The 21,932-nt window shown below is 35.2% G+C and overlaps 1 protein-coding gene across 1 annotated transcript; it reads right to left on the reverse strand.

Moving 5' to 3' along the window:
• Positions 1–1,708: 1,708 nt before the first annotated feature.
• On the reverse strand, positions 1,709–14,234 carry LOC149789838 (uncharacterized). Its single transcript, XM_089973367.1, has 2 exons — positions 13,741–14,234; positions 1,709–2,271 (listed from the first exon to the last, which is right to left on the reverse strand). Exons 1-2 carry the CDS (start codon positions 14,144–14,146, stop codon positions 1,832–1,834), a joined length of 846 nt encoding a protein of 281 aa, XP_089829493.1. The 5' UTR covers positions 14,147–14,234; the 3' UTR covers positions 1,709–1,831.
• Positions 14,235–21,932: the final 7,698 nt, after the last annotated feature.

Raw genomic sequence — 21,932 nt, forward strand, 5'->3', positions numbered from 1 at the left:
CTTTTATTATTTGGTAAAGGAGAGAGAGAGAGAGAGAGAGAGAGAGAGAGAGAGATGTGATAATGTAAACGTTCAGTAGAAAATATTTTGAGATGACCCACACCATCTCATTACACGAGCAATTACTTGTTTTATCCATTGCTGTAAAGCCGGGTAGAAAAGCTACTTACTTCAAGTAAGATATATTACTATGTATTTAAATTCAAGGCAAATATATTACTATATATTTAAACTCTTTCATGATATGGGCAGTAAATAGTCTTTTATTATTATATAAATTAATCTGAAATTGTAATCATCTTCTCTCAAGCCGATTTCGCTATAATCGCGTCATCAAGCTTAATTTTAGATGATGAAATGCCTACGTCAACGTTTGACCGTCCTGAAACGCGATTTGTACCATTGTGTGATCGAATATAAGCTCAATTTAAATATTTCTCGATATTTCGAATTTTGTTTTATTTGACAAACACGAACGAATGCAATGAAACAATTTGGAAACGTTATGCAGTAGTGTTTCTTTAAAATCACAGCAAATGGAAGTGAGCGATTGTCTAAGACTATTTAAACAAAATTATTTAATCTTTTTGGAACAAATATGATGCCATGTTGTCGGTGATCTGGCGTATTCGTATTGGGGATTGGTTCAGTCCACGATGTTATTCTTTAAGTTATTGATACATTCTATACTTGTACCACATGATCAGTGTTGATATGCCTCTTTCCTTATATAGTTACAGATAATCAGAGTAACCTTTGTATAGAGAAGAATTGTTGGATATTAGGAACTTTTATTTGCAAATCGTCTGCATAATCATCATTATCTCTCTCTCTCTCTCTCTCTCTCTCTCTCTCTCTCTCCATTGTTCCATTCTTGGGGTTGGGATATTTGGATTTAACCTGTTCAACTGATGTGTAATATATTTTTCCTTTGCGTTTAGATGAAGATATTAGTAAAGTCCGATTTGTTTCTCTAATAGGAATAAAACGTTGAAACAGACCAAAATCTGAGTTGAATGTTAAGCTTGGGAAATTGTACAAGTTTTGGGACGCTTTTGTCTTGTAGGTACGATACTAAAACTACTTGAATATATTCCTTAAAACATTTACTAAACACAATGCTTACGGTATTTTGTTTACAAACTTTTGAAATGCAAACAGCTGGACAATGCAACTCGAATTGAATGGAGAGAATGCTTGTGTTACTTATATTCAGCAGGTGCTCATTCATTTGTGTTGCGCTAATATCTGACAAAATACACGTTATTTGAGTTTCTAACCCTCTAAATCAGATTTTGATGTTTTCTCGTTGAGAGCAAAAAAAAAAATAAATACACAAAGAAAAGATATTCTTTAGTGTCATGTTTAACTGTGACGATTCTAATTGAGTTGAAAAATATCCATGACCGAGTTAAATTATGCTATGTATTAAAAGCGGAAGTTTAGACTTTTCGTTAAATTTCCAAATAAAACAGGTTTGCTTAATCACACACACACACACACACACACACACACACACACACACATATATATATATATATATATATATATATATATATATATATATATATATATATATATATATATATATATATATATATATATATATATATATATATATATATATATATATATATATATATATATATATATATTATTTGCATTGTCTTATACTTTCAAGGATACAAAGCACGAAACTTAACAATTATGGTAGAGACGTGATTTTGGATTAAAGAAGGAATTGTACAGAATTTACCAATCGGACTTGTGTTTCTTCTTACAAAAATAATCTATGGAATTATTGGCCTTACTTTTGTTGTTGTTATTTTTGTCAACTACTACTATCTCCCCAAAGAAGAAAACCGGAGAATGATGTGTAATAATCCCCATGTATATATGATCCATAGTACACGCTGATCCAAACGTTCTGTCCAGCTTCACATCGCACAATGCTTGAAATACTGCCCTGGTCCCAAGAATTGGCCCCATCGGCATAGCTGTTGCCTTTAATTTCCCCGTTTACAACTAGATGTACCTCTGAACTGTACCCATGTTTTGTCATAAGGCTTCCTGTGAAGAAATATGTACCCGATAGTGGACATGTAAAGATTCCAGTTTGCTTGTTGAAACCATTGCCCTCGTTGTGCAGAACAGTATCGAAAAGGATGATTTCACGCTCATGGACAGGTCCTAATCCATTTACATTTACAATAGTTGCACAAAATGCAATTTGTTTCATTGCAATCCCTCGACCCTCTCTTCTCAAAATGCCTGAAATCATGGAAGATTATGATTAGGCAAGTGTGAGATGTATGTCTTAGTAAATAGCCAAACTATTTCCACTACAAGGTGAAAAACGACCGTATTTCGTGCTTTTTATTCTCTCGTACGCTATTATGTTTAAAAAATAAAGCTTATTTGTCGTATGCAAATACTAATAACGTTTAGCTAATTAAAATTTAAATTTGTAATGAGATCTAGACAGATTGAGCATACAATGATACAGCTTACTTGATTTATGCGGATGCCTCTCTTTTAGTTCTGGTGTACCACTCATAATAAATATCGTATATTTTCATTCGCAAGACTATTTACTGGGTCGTCCTTCATAGTAAGTTTAAAATTTTCAGTGTATTGATCAGATTGCTTCTATTATTCGTCTCTCAGATCGATGAAACTTGTTTTTACATTACTCAGTTCTAATAGCTTTTTGATTAGATAACTAATGCATTTTTGTTGGTTCTTATCCAATACTGTTACCTTTCGCCATACTAAATCATCATCAAGATCGATGTCATATTTAGTTTTAAAATGGCAGAGACAATCATACATCTGTAGATAAGCACATATAGCATTATCCTAGCAGTTGCTCTGTTGCATGCCGCATTTTGAGATTCCGTACAAGTTAATTAAAAATCTAAGAAAGCGTCATGGTCACCCTGTACTGCAACCTCTACCCGGTCCAGAAATGCCAAGGCGCCGTATCTATATTTATTTAATATTGAAGCGGTACAGTGCCATTTAGAGACCTTACTGGTTCCATTGTTTCATTGTCTACAGCACTGTATGTAGCATTAAGAAATATATCCAGATTTCAGACTGCCTGACATGTAGATGCATATATTAGGTAGATAGATATAGCCATGTATATATATATATATATATATATATATATATATATATATATATATATATATATATATATATATATATAAAAGTGCTGAAGTGTATGCTCAAGCCCGTGCGCTATAAATTACTCCAGCAAAAAGAATCTGTTAGAAAAATAAAGTTTATGCTCAAGCCCCTGCGCTATAAATTACCCCAGCAAAAAGAATCTGTTAGAAAAATAAAGTGAAATATTAAACTAAAAATAACCAACAGAACCAACAGTTAACGGCAAATATTAGATATCACCTTTTCTTTCTCTAATTATTGTTGTCCCCTGGTTCAGTTCTGTCTATAACATTTTGAATTTCACAGACATACGTTTTCATATATTTTGAAGACCAGGAGAACATCGTCTTATCACAATTTGTGACGACCAGTGGATAATCCATTTTTCAACAGAGAACCGATTGTTCTTTCTACCAATAAGTATAGATTCACAAGAGTCAGAAGCCTAATTATTTGCCGTTTTTATAGATTTTTTAAAATTCTTGTCAAATATTTCTAACTAGTATGCCAATCAATCACTGTATATCACTGAAAACCATAACTCGCACATACGTGCACACAAACATCATTCATACATAACAACATCTTTATTGAGCTCAAATTAGGTGAATCTAGTAACTTCAAGCAAACAGTCGAGACATCTTACCCATTCGGTAAACAAGATACCAATCATAAACTGTCATGAAGAAATGTATTTCAATAAACAAAATGGATAAAATATTGAAAAGAACAAACACAACAGATCTGTGCCTCTAAAACATAAAATTTAAAGTCAATGCATTTGTGAGTCTACCCGAACTGATGTATTAGATACTTATAAATGAAAATATAAATATAGAACATCAATATTTGCATACTGGAGAGCAATTCCAGCTGATGAAATTCATAAAATCTAATAATCTGACGAAATAAAAAAGAAATTAATTAAAACTAAGACGTATATATTTATGTATCGGAGATAACCAAGGACGCATAGTGGTAGAAACATCACACTTGAATCAGAGCATTCAATCATATGTGATGTCTTTCAAGGTGTCCAAATACATACGAGGACAACCTATTATACATGTATTAATATTTCAGGCCGATTAAAAAAGTTGTTGAAAACCTAGGTTTAGTTACAAAAGGCGATGTATCAACTAACACCGTGATATCAGTATAATATTTATCAGACTAAATTATGCAGTAGGCGAAGACGATATCTTCTTTTCCCATTGTGATTATGGTGATTAAAATACATAGCACAGTATGCTTTAATAATTGACTAAATTCATCGATTCATTTAAACCATGCGTAAATATTAATGTAGTAACAATAGCGAACAACCAGACAAACTGAATAATAAATCTCGTGGATAAAAAGTGATCGTTAAGAAGGGATGGATTTAGGTATAATACAAATGATGGTAGCCTAAGCAACTATAAGGATCATGATATAACTAGTTTATTGTTGTGTCTATGGCTGCATGAGCTGTGTATTATACTCTTGGAACTAGTTGTTGTTAATTCTTTTGTTACTAAAAAGAAATGTTTTAAAGTTGTAGCAAAACAAGAGTTAATCAATGCAATAATTAACAAATGGCACGATGCGCTATTAATAAAGGCTTCTTTTGTTGAAAGTAAACTTTTACACTACCAATGATACCATCTGATGTTATTGCTTTCATATAGCTATGTTAAACACATATTCGGCAATAATTTCAAACCTTTCACCGAGTGATCAACGAAAGAACCGCATCCACCACTACTTTCACGGGTATCTCCGTAGCATTTTGAATTTGCTATTGTTTGGACGAATTGTGCCATAATATCAATAGCCGCAGAAACCATATCAACTGTTAGACCATTACATTTGTTTTTAACAGTCATTCCAATCTTTAACCTAATGACAACTTTTCCTGAATTTTGTATTCAATCTTATTAGCATTTAATCGAAAGTCTGTTGTATTTATATCATTTAGCTAACTATGACTTTGTGTGACTTCATAAATTTGTATCGAACCATTTGATTAAGGTTTCCAATTTGGACCCTAAACCTTAGCAATATCGTTTTTCTTAATTGTAGAAACTCTAGATCATTGTCTGTTTTCACGATTAATATTTTGAATTTACCTAGGCTTTCACTTATTCTTATAATTTCTTTATTTTTTATTAGTAAACGATATACAAACATTTCCATAATATATATTACAAGGTAAGTTTAGCACTTAAATCTGATTGTTTAAAGAGTTTTTTGCATAGAAATTCGTACCTATTTCTCCTATAATACTATTTATCTTGCAGCTTTAAAATTAAGACAGTTCGCGATCGACAATCTTAAGGTACAAGGCATATTACTACACTAAAGTAATCAAGTAGCTAGTTTGTTTGTCCATTAGCCATCAACCGCGGATCAATTACCTACAGGCTATGAACTAATTTTGGGTTTGTAAATTAAATGAAATTTAAATTGATTTGGTCAAAGAGATAATATATTACAGTGGTGTCAGAGAGAAACATAAAATAGTATATCCATTTCCAAACTTCTTAAATGACTCCTTTAACTGTTAGTTTATGGGTTGCAGGCATTACATGACATATTATTCCTGTGGCTGTTACATCATTCATCGCAAAGATAGTAGGATCCGTTGCACAATCCTTAAAAGCCTATATCTGATGTATTCTATCAATAAGCTGAATACTCTTGATCAAATGGACAAATGATGCAATAAGTCACGATGAATTTAATCGGATTTCAACATGTACAGTACAATGGCTGGGCGCAGGGACTACAAATGACTATTATTACAGAAATGGAAGTGTATCCAGAAGTGTAGCTAGAAGTGTCTCCAGACAAAATATACCTTACAACATGTTAAAGAGTTCTTGACCGATGTTAACGACGATTAAGAAAACATATCTTTGGAATTTCAAAAATATACCTTTCAAAACTTAAGTAACTCAATTCAATTATTATACACTGCATATAACATCTTACGTTCTAAATTATTAGGATTTGTGTGTGTGTGTGTGTGTGTGTGTGAGAGAGAGAGAGAGAGAGAGAGAGAGTCGCCAACCAACTGGACTGTATATGTTTTTTGTGGACATTTTGGACCTAAATCTTATTTCAATTTTTTGATATAAAGAAGTGTGATTAAAGAGCATTGCATTACGTACTATATAAATTGATTTAACAGAAGGCTGCGTGAAGAGGAGAGCTTGATAAATTCATAGCCTAATAAACTACCCGGAATGATATTTCTATCTTGCTTTTAATATTTATACTAATTTATTAATTATATAGAAACAAATATGGACTCGTATGCTTTTATTGTAAATAATATTAAAAATAATTAAACACCCTTTAAAGACGTTTCATCCTCAGATTTCACTACAGCCATTACATACACTTCTAGGACTAGACTAGACTATCTTATCCTCTAACACCTTTTACTCAATAACAATCTACTATCATTAAAAGCTGTTAATGAATCGATATTCGTGGTGGTAGTTGATTGTTTAAGTTATTAGTGAATCAGATACAATAAACCACTTGAGAAAGTGTGTGTGTGTTGGCGTGTATGCAGTCTTCCATTCTTTGTATTCTTGGCACTTGGAGCAAAGGTTACGAATGTTTACAAAATTGTTTCAAAAATCGTCGTATATATATATATATACGGATGTGACGCAATTTATTGATGTCTGTATGATAAGTAGTCGATGGCGTGCTTTTATTACGACGTTGTTTACCATACAAGAGCGTATGGGTATTTTGATGTGCACGAATGCGTGACCGAAAAATGTAACAGCCTTTATCTGATGTTGGTTTAGTGTGAGACGAGATGGCTAAGGAAATATGCTAACGTCCTTGTGTTTTCACAGGAAACCTTTAGGGGACTGACTTCCGGTGTGGTTTAGTCACAAGTCTCTAGGAGAGAGACGGAATAAAGACTAGTGGAGAAGTCGATTGTGAATCGAAGACTAGCCGGAGAGCAGAGTGAAGAATGAGGAGGAAAAGGAGTCGAGGAGGAGAAATTGGAGAAGGAACATTCTAGGTGAAGGAGTTAGGAGGGAAGGCGGAAGGAGAGAAGGAATTGGCGGGATAGGAGAGATACAGATGATTAGAAAATAAGGACAGATGGAAACGCTATCTCACATTATAAATCACAGGATGCAATAAGCTATCACTTTGTCGAGAGGAAGAAGAGTGACTGGGACATTATTATCATTTGAATATTGAATTGTATTAAATTGTTATTCCTTTCAATTTCACCTTTGTGTTCTCAATAATTTAACTGTCGGCACTGCTGGCTGGGGGATCGGAGCTTTACCTATCTCTATCACTAATTTCATTTCCTACAAAATCGATCCTGGGTGGGACTTCCATAGTAATTTAAATAATATATTGGGAGCAACCCACCCCAACCCTAACAAACGCCAAATATTCTCTTATCACAATATAGTCCTTGAGTTCCTCCTCATAGCTTTCGAAAGTCTTTGGGTTGGAGATATAAGTTTGAACATAAACTGGTATTGAATATTCTTTTTAATGTGTTTAGGGTGGCTGACGTTCCAATGATCAAGTCGGCCTCATATGCAGGAAGTTTCGGGTTTTAATCATGGTCAAGACATCCAAAGATAAAAAAATGATACGAATAGAAAAAATTTGTTGACACTCCCGCCTCTACGAGTCTTCCTATATATGGGATAAATGGATGTTGGTAACATTATATCAGAGGCCAGAAGTATTCCAAGTTGAAGTCAACAGCTAGGGCAGAAGGGTTCCAAAATTAACTAAACGTCCACATGTTTGAGACCAGTTCAAGCCGTAGGGTAACGTAGATATTGGCTGTGGTCTGCAGCCTGGAGAATGATAGGCCCCACATATAGAAACTGCCCATGAAACGCCACAGATGACGAAATGACAATTGGCAGTTTTCATAACGGTCGCAGCGCCATCCGCTGACACCAGTACGGATGAGATAAATCTGATACCTATGGAAGTACAATCAACGTGCGGGTGAAATATAACATCACTATTGGAACAAAGAATGTCAGGACATTAAGACCAGCAGGGAAACCAGAGGAACGCATCCGTGAGTTGGGAAGATACAAGTGGCATATCCCTGGACTCTGCGGTATGCGCTGGCAGAATTTTGGAGAGAGATCAACAGATGAATGACACGGGGACAAGCATGAGCATGAAGTTAGATGTATGTTACACAACGACGTTGTGAGTACAGTCATTTGTTGTGTACCATTGCAAAACAGGATGATTAGCTTCAGCTTGAGGGCATCTCTCTTCAACATCACCATCATAGAGGTTTATGACCCAACATCTACCCATGATGGCGAGCTTCAAACTCTCATTGACCAGACACCCAAGAAGGATATTATAGTTATTCAAGGAGACTTGGATGCCAAGATAGGTGAGGACGTACATGCAGAATGGCGAGATTTATGTGGTTCCTACTGTAATTAACAGATCATCGAGTGAGGATTCATGCTGCGGGACTTAACCTAGTGCTAACGAACACCTTTGATCCCCGCAAACGATCCAGAACAGGGGCTTGGCAGAATCCAGACATTCAACATTACAACCAGGCTGAGTTAGTAAGGAAGTGCTTCCAGTTTAGCGTCAACTTTGGCATCCAGGGAGCTGAAATATGAAGCGACCATGACGTGCTGGTTGATGATGGCTATTAAACTTCGTATGGGGAAGAACAAAAGCCATGATAAGGTTTTATCTTGTAAAACGTAAAGATCCAAGCGTGGCACAATGATTTGAGGTGTCAATAGGCTGAATATTTGCACCATTCACAATTCTGGGTGCTGAAGAAAAAACCTCACCTAGATTCCTTCATCACCATCGTCAACATCGCATTAATAGGTACACCAAGCGACATCCTTCATAAGCATCTTATTATAAGGAAGCCTTCCATCACATCAGATATCCTCCACCTCTGTGACGTCAAAAATAAGTGATCAGGAAGCAGTGAGACATTAAAGGAACAGAAAAATACAGGGAGGTTAACAACAGGATTAAAAAGAGCATAAAGAGAGCTAAAGGAAAGCTGGTTAGACGACCAATGTAAAGTAGCGGAGAAATACGTGATCCACAACAACAGTAAAGCAGCATACCAGTTAGTGAAAGGCTTAACAACGGAGAAACAATGGTAATCTACCATGATCCAGGACATGGCTGGTAAGAGTCTCACAGAAAATCTAAAGATTATCAAAAGATTGTTGGCACTAAAGAAAGAAAATCAGTTGGGGTAGACCAGCAAAACTTGTTTAAACAGGAGGAAACTCCATGATAGATGTCGTCACAGCAATCTGCAACAAAATCTGGCAAACAAGACAATCGCCTAACCGATGTCACAGCAATCTACATCAAAATCTGACAAACAGGAGACTGGACTAACCCATGGACTTAGTCTCTAATGACCAATCTTTGCAAGAAAGGGAAAATGCAGCTGTGTCAGAACATCTGAACAAGTAGCCTCATCAGTCATCCAAGCAAGTTTATGTTTAAAATCATCCTCAGTAGACTGAAACCTCAATCACAGTGCATCATTACTGAAGAGCAGGCAGGTTTCAGAGCGGGATATGACAATATAGAACAAATCTTCAATCTTAGAATCCTCTGTGAAAAGTATGTTTCATCAAAAGGACCTAAATCATGTCCTTATTGATTTCAATGAGGCTTTCAACAAGGAATAGCATGCAGCCTTGTGGGCCACGATGCAGATATACAACAAAAACGCAACTAATTAGCACCACTCGTCAACGGCAACATACGTGATTGGCTCAGAACCAAGGTGGGAATCAGACGCGTGTGCTTCCTATCACGCACTCACTTCAACATCTACCTGGAAGGGATCATACCCAATGCTTTGTAAAATCATTCGGGTAGTATCAGTTTTGGAAACAGGACATTCACCAACCTGCGCTTTCTTGATGACATTGATGGGTTAGCAAACGATGAACATGAACTGGAAACTTTAGTGAACCGTCTCAAGCAAGCACCACTAACGTATTGGATAGAAATCAGAAATCAGCTCCGAAAGGACCAAGCTAATGACAAACAACCCGAGTGGCATCCAACATTAAATACGATTCAATGGAAAAAATCTAGGCACAGTGGCAAGCTTCAAGTACCAGGTGCTATCGCTCATGATGAATGGTCAAAACCTAAGCTTCTTTCCAGCCTTGCGCAGACAACCACTGCACTGGCTAAGCTTAAATCTGTTTGGAAGGACAGCAACAACTTCACGCATGGGTCCAAGATGAACGGTATGCTCTTCCTCGTTTTATCCATATTCATGTATGCATGTGAGACATGGACACTGACAGCAGAACTAGCGAGAACAATCCAAGCTTTAGAGATAAAATATTATCGAAGGATCCTGAAAGTCACATACTTAGACCAAATAAGCATTATAATCGAAGGTACAATTGGACCATATGAAAAGATGCTCACTACTGTAAAGAAGCGTAAACTAAGATGGTATGGTCATGTCTTACGCTCATCTGTGGTATCAGAAAAATCCTACAAGGCACAATGAGAGGAAACAGAAAACGAAGTAGAACAGAAAAAGAGATGGGAGGATAACATAAACTAGTGGACAGGCATGGACTCTTCAAAGTCCCGAAAAAGCAGTGGAGAACAGGACAAAGTGGAGAGAGACTGTCGCAATGTCACAAGTGGCGCCCTTATGACAAGCCAGGATACAGGAGAAAGGAAATAAAAATGAATGAATGAGAAAGGTGGCAGCTGGACATAAGAAAATATTGACGGAAAGAAGAGGAGACAGAAGCTGCGCAAATAGAGAAAGATACTGACAGTAAATAGAAAAAGTATAAATTTTCATATATACAGACAGGACAAGAAATGACTATCCTGAGATATACGCAGTGAATGTTAACCTACTTTAGGTATGTTTTCAACCCATTCATTCATTCAAAACAAATTGCACAAATCTCTAACATACATGATCGACGGTCGTTCTTCCACAAATCCAAAATGGTAGCAACTTAGAAGCTCGAGGAAAAAAAATGGTAGCAATCTGTATGCAATAAAAACATACGTTTCTCCCTCATAAAATGAAAATATATCGTTGTTTCTATTTACTTTAATGTTAAAGTTAGAATGATCCATTGGAAAACTCGGATCAATAATATTATAGTTTCGATCCAAGTCTATTGTAAATATATCAAATTTTCCCGAGTAAAAAGAGGCGATTTGCGTTATCACACTGATAACTGGAAAACACATGCTCTATATATTCCTTTCAAAGTTAAGTAAACAACATTTCCTGCAACGATTTTTAAAAAAATCTAGACATTTTGTTACTCTGAATGAGATTGATTAGCTACGGCTCCGGTGACCTAGTGGTTAGAGCGTCCGCCTCGGATGCGGGGAATCGTGGGTTCGATCCCCGGCCGAGTCATACCAAAAACTTACAAAAATGCTACTAATAGCTGCCTCACTTGGCGCTCAGCATTAATACGTTAGTGTTAGGACTGTATCACTATAAACTGTTACACTGCACAGACATCGTAGCTATATGTCTGAAAAATTGTTAAAGCTACGTTAAATTTTTTCCAGAATCTGTGAATGCGATTGATTAGGTGCCCAGAGACCGAACAGAATGGGTCACAATTTATTTGCCTTACTGTATACAGAATTGCCCTATAATTGTTACTTGGCTTGCTACCCATATACCTAGTTAAACATCGATTCTGCTATTGTTCGGGACTGATCCAGCATTTGATAGTAAGAAATTATAATGCATTAGAAAAGACATTATCATTTCAGTATGTAAATATTACGATAATAGATACAATTTGACGTTTAATGCATCATCATTCACTCTGTTATATTTTAGGTAAATAAATATCACCAGTCTCGGAACTCACCAATTCCACTACAGGCTTGTTCCTGCCACTCAGTTATTTACACCAATTAGATAAAATCGCATAACACTTTTATATTCTTGCATTAATTTACACCTGCTTTATTCTAGCACTTTCGATGGTCTAAAACTGGTTATGTGAGATTTGGAAAAAGAGGAAAGTAAGCTTCATGCAAAAATAAAAACAAAATTTAAAAAATAGATAAATAAACTTAAACAAATAAAATCATGTGATAGTTCTAATATACAACTGCTCCTGATCTTAGGCCTATCAAAACAAACAAGGGAAAGTGAATTTGTTGTTCTTTGTCTAGCCTACTCTTAGATTATTGCTTCATGGCTTTTATCGTAAATTCTGGATCAACACTTCGCTCCTTTCTTGACTTGGATTCGTTTATATTCGCACTCTGCATCTAAATACGTGTATTGCCCTCTATGAACAACTAGATATTTTAGTGACTGTAAACGTACTGCACTCTCAGTGTAGTTCCCGACTCAGACACGTGCAGGAATATCCAAGGAAAATTGATTTCCAGTTGTTCTACAGTTGCCAAACAAATGGCAATAATTTATTATTAAGCCAATTTAGAATAGAATAAAAAATATATGTACAATGATACTGATACTGTGCGTGCAGATGAACATATCAGTGGAGTCCGATTGTTTTTCTTCTAGGAATAAAACATGTTCAAATATACATAATTTGAATTCTACATTAAGTTGTACTCTTCAGGGTACGCAGTGATCTGGTAGGTAACAGAATAAAAGTATTGTATATAAAATTGAAAACAAGTTGTTAAATCTAATGATGCGATAACATATGATATCATGACTGTATAATGTTGAGGCTGCTGAATTGAGAAATCTTTAAGTTAGCTAAAAGATGTAAATTTTTTTAAACTTGTTGGTCATATTGGAAGTTTAGACCAAATTCCAAATTGCTGTTTAGTAGAATCAAATAAAAATATATATTCTTGGAGTGTATTTGAATCGTCTGATACTTCAAATGATACATATCATAAACATGAACTAATATGGTAGTGACGTATGTTGCCTTAATGGAGGAATTGTACATAAATCAGAAAGCCGACATGTTTTGTTATTCCACAAAATTATCTATGGTCCTCGTTTGCTTTTTTCCCCTGTAAGTATTGCAGTTATCTTCATTTTCCTCCTCTACTTCCTGTTACATATCCAAAAATAAAGAAATCGGAGAAAGACATGTAATATAACTCAGATATTGTTGTTCCACTGTACACGGTGATTCAAACGTTTAGTCCAGCTTTACAATATGCTTTAAATACTGCCCTGGTTGGATACTTCTGAGAACGAATGTGTGAGTTGATGCTGTTATTACAAAATACCCCGATCCCCCACCCCAAAAAAGAAATAAATAAAGTAATGTTTTTTTAAATCTATCGTACCGGGAAATATTTCATTAGTTAAAAATGGTTGTTGTTTTGCTTGCCTTGAACTCTCTAACTCTTTTATATGAATCAAGAATACCTAGTGTGCTTAATTCAAATAATAACTGTAAAATACGTTTATGCCCTAAGGCAAGTTAAGCACGTTTAACGTTTTGTTTTCTTACCTGCCTGCCAATAACGTTAATTGTTTTCAACAAAACAAGTAAACATATGGATCTAAACAGAATGAAGAACCACCATTACCTGGTTTTTGTGAAGTCATCCCTTTAAGATCTGGTTTACGGCTGATATTTGTATCTTCTGGAATAAAATTAGTATCAGTTTCATTCGTAGATTTATATACTGTATCTTTCTCTAGGGTAACACTCAGATTTCCAGTGTATTCATCAGACCTCATATCGTAAACAATAGCTTCTAATTCTGATATTCGTCTTTCGGATTGTTCGAGCTTGTCCTTTACAAAACTGAGTTCTAATAGCATTTTGCTTTGATAGCTGCTGCATTCGTGTTGGTTGCTCTCCAGTTCTGCTACCTTTCGCAATAAGTACTCTATCACGGTGTCTTGCTCCAAAACTGCTGTCTGAGCTGGGATTACAAGCATGCAAAAAAGCAAAGTTGTAATCCTCATTATAGCGTTTCTCGTCATCATATTCCTTTGTTGTGACTGAATTCACACTGAAAATTTGTATTACGTTTGACACATCTGCGGTGCCTAGGTAGCTAATCATCGGCTCTAATGTCACGATCTATGTCACATACAGTTCGTGAATGTCAGATGTCTGTAGATAAACACAGATAACATTAGTGTAGTAGTTGACCTTTTGTATTTAATGTTGTTAGAATTTGTAATATATTTTATGTAGAATTATAGAAATAGATTTGATCGTAATACCCAGCGTGAATAATTTAAAAAGTAACCCTTTGTGTCAAACGTTATTGAATGCCTTACTTGCTTATAAAAAGAAGAAAAATTACGTAAAGCTATTTTGTACTGATATCACAGCAAGAAACTCGCTGTTGTACAGCCTAAACACCTTTAGTAATCATGTTGATGTGATGTAGAAATATTACAATTATTATCTTCCATCCAAGTGACCAGCGTCCATGAATAATTTTCTGAAAAGCTTTGTTGATAACAACCAATAAAGTATAAGGTCTGTAATTTTCGAAGTAGTTCTTTGATTTTCTGTTGCCTTCATACAGTGGTATCACTAATCCTTTAATCTGCATGAATGCAAGAATGGTCAATTATTTAAGTAAATCAATTTGTGATACACCCCATGAGGCAATCCGTGACATATAATAAATATTCTTTGCAAACTGAATTATTGCCCGGCGCTTTGGAGTCCTTTAGACTGTTAATTATTTCTTTTACATCACTTTTACTAATATTGTCCTGCAAGCACTCAATATAGTCTGCACCATCCTGTAGAGGATGGGTTTCTCTGTGCTCCCAAATTCAGTAATAACTGCGGCACGTTTTCAGGTGCTAGAACGACCGAACATAACTTGTATCCTCTATCTTTCGCTTGTCCCCGATGTACACTGGCAAGCAACTATTATAGGCTAGTCAGTCGGAACTATCTGGGCTAAAAAATATGCCTAGAATTTATGCCGGAGGAGTAATTTATGGATACTATGCTCGCAAGAAAATTCTCCGCAAGAAAAGCACCCCAATCTATCCGAACCATTTTTTCCTACAATTTTATTGACGGTAGGTTTCACTCAAAGAATACGAATGAGAAGGTATAGTTCGACCATTAAGCGTCTCGGTTAATCCTTGTTGCGTAAATAATCGAAACGGTCAGAATGGCAGCTATAGACATACATTCGAGGTATGATCCTTAAGACTAACTTCAAGAAACGTGGTTCTCTGGGCAGTGAATTAATTATAATGGCATCCACAATGTTCATGTTCACATCGACAGTGCCCGAGTTAACATTACTGCGTATTTGGCTGCGAAAATATCTTTGAGAATAGCCCTGTAAAACCAAACATGTAAATCAGGCAATGAAAACATGTAAACATTACTAAGCCTCCATAATACCTTTTGCTAAAGAACCGTAACCCGCTGCCCATTACCATATTTGCAATAGGCGAGTCTGCTATACGGTACTGAGTGGCTTCATTGATGATTGTACTGATTGGAGCTGGTATTGTTGCCGTTGATGGTAGTGCAACATGTTAAGAGAGGAGAATATAGAGAAAGAGATATTTCATAAGCCAGCTTAAGACTCGTCTATTAAATTAGTTCTTTCTGCACATTTATGCACCCAGTTATTCAAATGCAGTTACTTGGGTCATTGATGCAATCTCTCTTAAATACTTGTCATGTTATATTATTTGACCACACTTTTTGAAAATTCATAAGTTTGAAGATTTTATATAAAAAAGCACATGAAGAAATAAAGCAAAGCATAGCAAAGTCCACTGTTAAAAATGATAGGTACATTATCGGTACTTGGAATTTTATTTTCCAAAGAGCGAACGGTACGCGTTTTTCTTGGCTTGCAATAGGTTTATTCAAGTCACAATTGTCGTTCACATTTTTCATAGTACCTCATCGCCATCCATTTTTTTCTTTAGTTTTTATATTTCTTTAAATAAAAAAATAAAGAAGGAAAATAGTCACTGTCATAATGTCAGAAATGTGAGAAATGGTCTCTTTATTGAATACCAAAGGTTAAGTTAAAGGGAAACAACTCTGTGAAGACTCTGAGAGAGTTAACGTATCAGGGGGTCTGTGCGTATGTGAAACAGACGAACAGACTGACAGAGAAAAACACGTATTTTGTGGAGTTTATGTGTGCATGAGTCGAGTCGACTGTATTTGAACAAATAGTAAGGCAAGCTTCGTGTTTGCTTAATCGACAGCCTGGTCAAATGTGAATAGACACATGAATGAGAAAAATGGACGTCATATTGCCAGAGAGAGAGAGAGAGAGAGAGAGAGAGATTATAAATTTGGCATGTGTGTATGTGTGTATGTTTGCATACCTTTTTTCATAATTTAACACCATTCAGACACAGAGACACTTCCTTTTTTGGTGCGTATGTTCTTAAGTATAATAATTAGAACCAAATTACATAAAGCACATAACAGCAAATCCATTTTAATTACGTGCCTGTTCGAAATTATTTTTTTTTGCGCATTGCCTTATTATTGGATGTGTGGGATATATATAGTTAACTTCTACTGATACTTAGGCCGATAAATTAACCCCTAACGCGTGATGATATTGATTTTCGGGTGAGGGGATGGTATCACCTATTCATAAAAAGTTGCAATTATCTGCATTCAAATTTGGCTGTACACATCCGTGTACATGTTGTACACTTAGGGGTATTTATCGTGGCTGTGCAGCTACCGTCTGCTGAAAGGTTCTTTTTGTGGCATGTTCATTGTATTTCCCGAGCAAATATTATGTTTGGTAACTTGTACATCTACCTGGAATAGCACAACCATTTCTCGCGTAGCCATTTTGAATTTCGCGCTTGATATTACCGTTACCAATTATCGGTATGTGTCTAAAGTGTACACAGGTTTGATCCAGAATGATTTGCATATAGCAAAATTGCACATTTTAATGAACAGGTGACATCAGACCCACAACATGGTACATCAAAATCAACACAGATTTGTGGGGTTGATTTATCGGACTAACTGATGATGTGCAATATAGTTGTGGCTTTTGTTTGCGTGCAGATGAAGATACAAGTCAAGTCCGGTCGTTTTCCTTCTAGGAATAAAACATGTTCAAACATATATAATTTGAATTCTACAATAAGCATGTGAAATGGTACTTTTCATGGAGCGGTATCATCTTGTAGGTACCATAATAAAATTATGTGCAAATAATATTGATAAAGATCGTTAAATCCACTGATAAAATGTCATAAAGACGGAGTTGCTTAGCCTCTATATCAGGCTTTAACTGGTGGAATTTTCAATGTTGAGGCTGCTGAATTGAGAAATATATCAGTTAGTCAAATGATGTCAGTTATTTAAAGTGATAGGTCAGGATGGGATTTAGATAAAATTCCGAATTACGGTAAAGTTGAATCATGTACAAAATATATTTCTTGTATTGTGTTTGTATTGTCTGATACGTAAAATGATACATATCACAGAAATGAACACATATGGTAGAGGCGTATTTTACAGTAATGGATAAATTGTACATAAATCAGTAATCGGACTTGTTATATTATTCCACAAATTAATCAAAGTTACTTTCTTGTTTCTTTTGTAGTTATTGCAGTTAGTTGTGTTTGTCTCCTCTACTTCACGCTGCATATCCTGAAAGAAAACAACCAGAGAAAGACGTATAATATACCGTACACATGTTTGTGTTCCACAGTACAAGGCGATCTAAATGTTATATCCAGCGTCACATCTTACTATGCTTGAAATATGGCCCTGGAAGGTAGATCATTAACCAAAGGGAAATATGTTTGCTTAGATTGCCCCATTTACAATAAGATGTGCAAAAGTAGCGTGCACAGTCTGTGTCCTAAGTCTTACTTTAAAGATATAGGTACCCGACAGGGGCACGTAAAGCTTCCAGTTTCCGAGATCATCCCATTGCCATCGTTGTACAGAAAAGTATCGAAATGGATAATTTGATTCTAATGGTCTTATGAAAATCAGTTAACAATAGTTGCACAAAATCCGATCTGTTTCAATGTAATTCCTTGGTCATCTCATCTTGAAATACATGGAACGATCGCAGACTTCTGAGAAGACATGTGTGACACGATGTTTGTCACAGAATTGTGTATGAGTTATATCAATATGTATATCTTGTCAGAAATGTAATCGGGTTTTGTTGCCGCGTACAGCGTCACCTGAGGCTGAAATATTGTTTCAGCTCTAGTCATTCCGAAATCCTGAGCGAAACTCAGACCATGCTGCACGTGCGAATTGCCTGCAGCGGAAAACCTAAGTACATAGCTGTGCATATCTATCGCAGCTAGTGTACATATAGAGCAAATTCTCTATAACCAAATTACATTACGACGAGTCTTGTCAGAAAGCTTACCCCTCTACGGGAGCAAATCTCCAGCTGTAGAGCTGCCTTATACATGCTGCCATGCCTTATAATGGTTTGATGTGGAGTCGCAGAACTCTGTGTGGTTTCGTGTGACGTATACGCTGTGTTATGGTAACGTTGGATCGGAAGAGTGTACTGGTTTTCTCGATGCGAGGGACAAGGGCTTCGCGACCATCGGGTCTGTGATTGATGTGAGGGCTCTGGAGGGATCCTTCAACAGACTGAGATGAGCGGACCGTGCGTGGGCGCTTCTCTGGCCAATGACTAGAGCAAGTGGAACGGGAATTACATCTTAGACGTCAAACTGGCGCCACGATAGTTATATATATATATATATATATATATATATATATATATATATATATATATATATATATATATATATATATATATATATATATATATATATATATATATATATATATATATATATATTGTGTTCCACGTTGTTGTTTTCACTATTGCTATCTGAGATAACTTACATGCATTTGAATATCGCTATTTGAACGATACATTCAAGTTTACATGCTTTTCAATATCGTTATATGAACGATACATTCAAATTCACATGCATTTCAATATCGTTATATGAACGATACATTCAAGTTTACATACATTTCAATATCGTTATATGAACGATACATTCAAATTTACATGCATTTCAATATCGTTATATGAACGATACATTCAAGACTGTGTATATTGGGGTGTAGATCACATACCTTTATTTTGTTGATCGGCGATATGACTTAATTCACGTTTGTTTGAAATTCCATTTGTTAAATTCATGTTTGAGTTTTTTTTTTCGTTGAGTTAATTGTTGTTGATAGTTCCATGTTAGGAACCTTTATAATTTTCCTTATCTTTTTGTTTATAATGGTGTCAGATTTGTTAATATTTAAATTGCTTTTAGAAATAAACATCTTGTAAACGCAGTTGCTTTTGGTGTCTTTACTGATCCAGTCCCAACCCGGCTTCATCTTGTAACAATGTTGTTATTTAAAAAATACCCAAATCACCCAACCCTGAATGAAATCTTTGGCTTTAAAATCTATAGTACTGGGAAATATTCCATTGGTTAAGAATGGTTATTTGTCTTCTTGCTTTGATATGTCTAACAATATTATATGATTCAAGATTACCTAATGTACTTAATGGCCCTTATTCAAATAAAAACTGTAACATATGTTATAAGGCAAAGTAAGCACGTTTTTCTGTTCTTTTCATACCTGCATGCCAATAACGTTTATCGTTTTTTTTCAACACAAGACATGTTTGGGGATCTAAATAGATTGACCTGGTTTTTCATGAAATCATCTTTTGGATCTGGTTTACGGCTGATATTTGTCTCTTCTGTGTTTAAATTGGTATCAGTTTCATTCGTAGATTTATATAGTGGATCTTGGCAGACGTTTATTAATAGGAACATATAATATTATCTTAGTAGTTGAGCTTTTTTATTTCGTTTGGCTAGAATCCGTACAATAGTTTATGTAAGACAATTTATTCCCCCCCCCCAACGCCCCAAAACAATAAATAGTTAAAATTGCGCATTACCTGAACCTTTATTTGGTCCAGAAATGCACCGCGTTGTATCTAGATCCTTCCCACAGCGCTGTTTAGCGATATTTCCATTTCCAATTTTGCATTTGGAATTACAGCCAATCGTTTTCGAAAGATCTACTTTTCCCTGCATTTATATGACATTAAAGAAGAAATAAAGTTTTAATATATATATATATATATATATATATATATATATATATATATATATATATATATATATATATATATATATATATATATATATATATATATATATATATATATATATATATATATATAGCTATGTCCGCAGAACATAGAAGAAACAAAAATTGTCAAAATGTAGAAATATAAAAAATTGAAGTTATGCCTTTTTCTGCTTTTGGAAAGAAGCAAGAAAATCGTTAAATAATCCGAGTATCCCGCTAGTTTATATTATTTTTAAATTTATACACATTAACTAATTCAATAAACAAAAATAAAATCAACATTATTACTTGAATGAATTCACAAAAGTACAAAACAAAAATATCGATTTTACCGAGCAAAGCGATGGAAGCATTATCCCGTTCGAATATAGTTATTTTTATATTTTCGAAGATATACCTTCGTCGTTAAACAATTAAACCCCACCATCCAACATTAAAATGCATATTTTATTGAAATGTTTCCTAATTTGTTAAAATGCTCACAAGCTTTCCTTCCCGACCAATCGGCACATCTTGCCCATATTTCATGACAATTGTCCCAAAACAAATTCAAGCAAATAATATTTAAGTAAAGGAACAACAAACGTAAACATCCAAAACATCATCGCCCATGTCCGTGGATAGAACCCCTCAGCTGAATAAACAAAATTTTCAATTCCAACACAAAACCAACAAATAACACATTATTAATAATAATACTCAGCCGATAAAAAGAACGAATCATCACATTTTTCTGAAAAAACTGTATAGGGATTTTGGCTCAGAATACTAATAACTATCCACTTTAAACTCATTACCCAACTTGCACGCACTTTAAACCGGTTAAGCAGGCTACTTACAATCTGCTGCCAATCTGAGAGTCAGAAATCCTTATTATCATTATCATTCACTAAACAAATAAATACTAACTTAACACGATTTAAATGAGTTTAAAATAAATCGCGTTAGATACATTATTGTCGCATTCGCACTTTACTGTTCTTATTTTAATTTTCACCTGCTTTATACTAACATTTTCGAGGGTCTTTAGAATGATTCTTTGTGACTGTTGAAAACTCAGGAATGTAGCCGCGCCTAGAAATAATGAACAAAGAAATAAAAATAAATGAAAGAAATGTGGATTCACAATTTGAGTCATGTCGCTGCGATAATTGCAGAGTGGCAGTTTATAGCGATGTGTAGCGTTGGGGCATCCTGTCGCAGACATGTGGCATCATGTCCCACCTAGTCACATTATCCTGACGCAAGGCTTACCAGTCCTGACGCTAACCTCTTAATGCCGAGTAAAACACACGTCAGCTGCTAGTACCATTCTTATGTTTTTGGCATGACTCGGCCTTGGTCCCAACACACAACCTCCCGCAACCAGGGCGGGCGCTCTAACCATTTAAGCCGCCGGAGTAATCATGCAATAAATAAACAAATAACTAAATAAAATTAATTGACAGCTCTAATAGAGAGCTGCATCAGATCTTAAACTCCTAAAATTAATTGAACTTTTTGTCCTTTGTCTCATCGAAAATTAAAGTACTGTGTAATGGCTCTTGGTAATACGAATAGGCTTGACGGGGTGGGTGGGGGTGGTATAGCCAAATATAACATATAGTATGTAATAAATAAAAAATT

This window comes from Sinohyriopsis cumingii, chromosome 10 (genome assembly GCF_028554795.1).
Source record: "Sinohyriopsis cumingii isolate HCF-2022 chromosome 10, ASM2855479v2, whole genome shotgun sequence".
NCBI classification, from domain to species: domain Eukaryota; kingdom Metazoa; phylum Mollusca; class Bivalvia; order Unionida; family Unionidae; genus Sinohyriopsis; species Sinohyriopsis cumingii.

What these genes read in the sequence shown, in the direction of transcription:
- LOC149789838 (XM_089973367.1), bottom strand. Translation starts at nt 14,146, where the DNA reads ATGATGACGAGAAACGCTATAATGAGGATTACAACTTTGCTTTTTTGC. An exon ending in GATGACTTCACAAAAACCAG is followed by an intron (nt 2,272 to 13,740) that starts GTAATGGTGGTT and finishes CCATGATTTCAG; the next exon opens with GCATTTTGAGAAGAGAGGGT.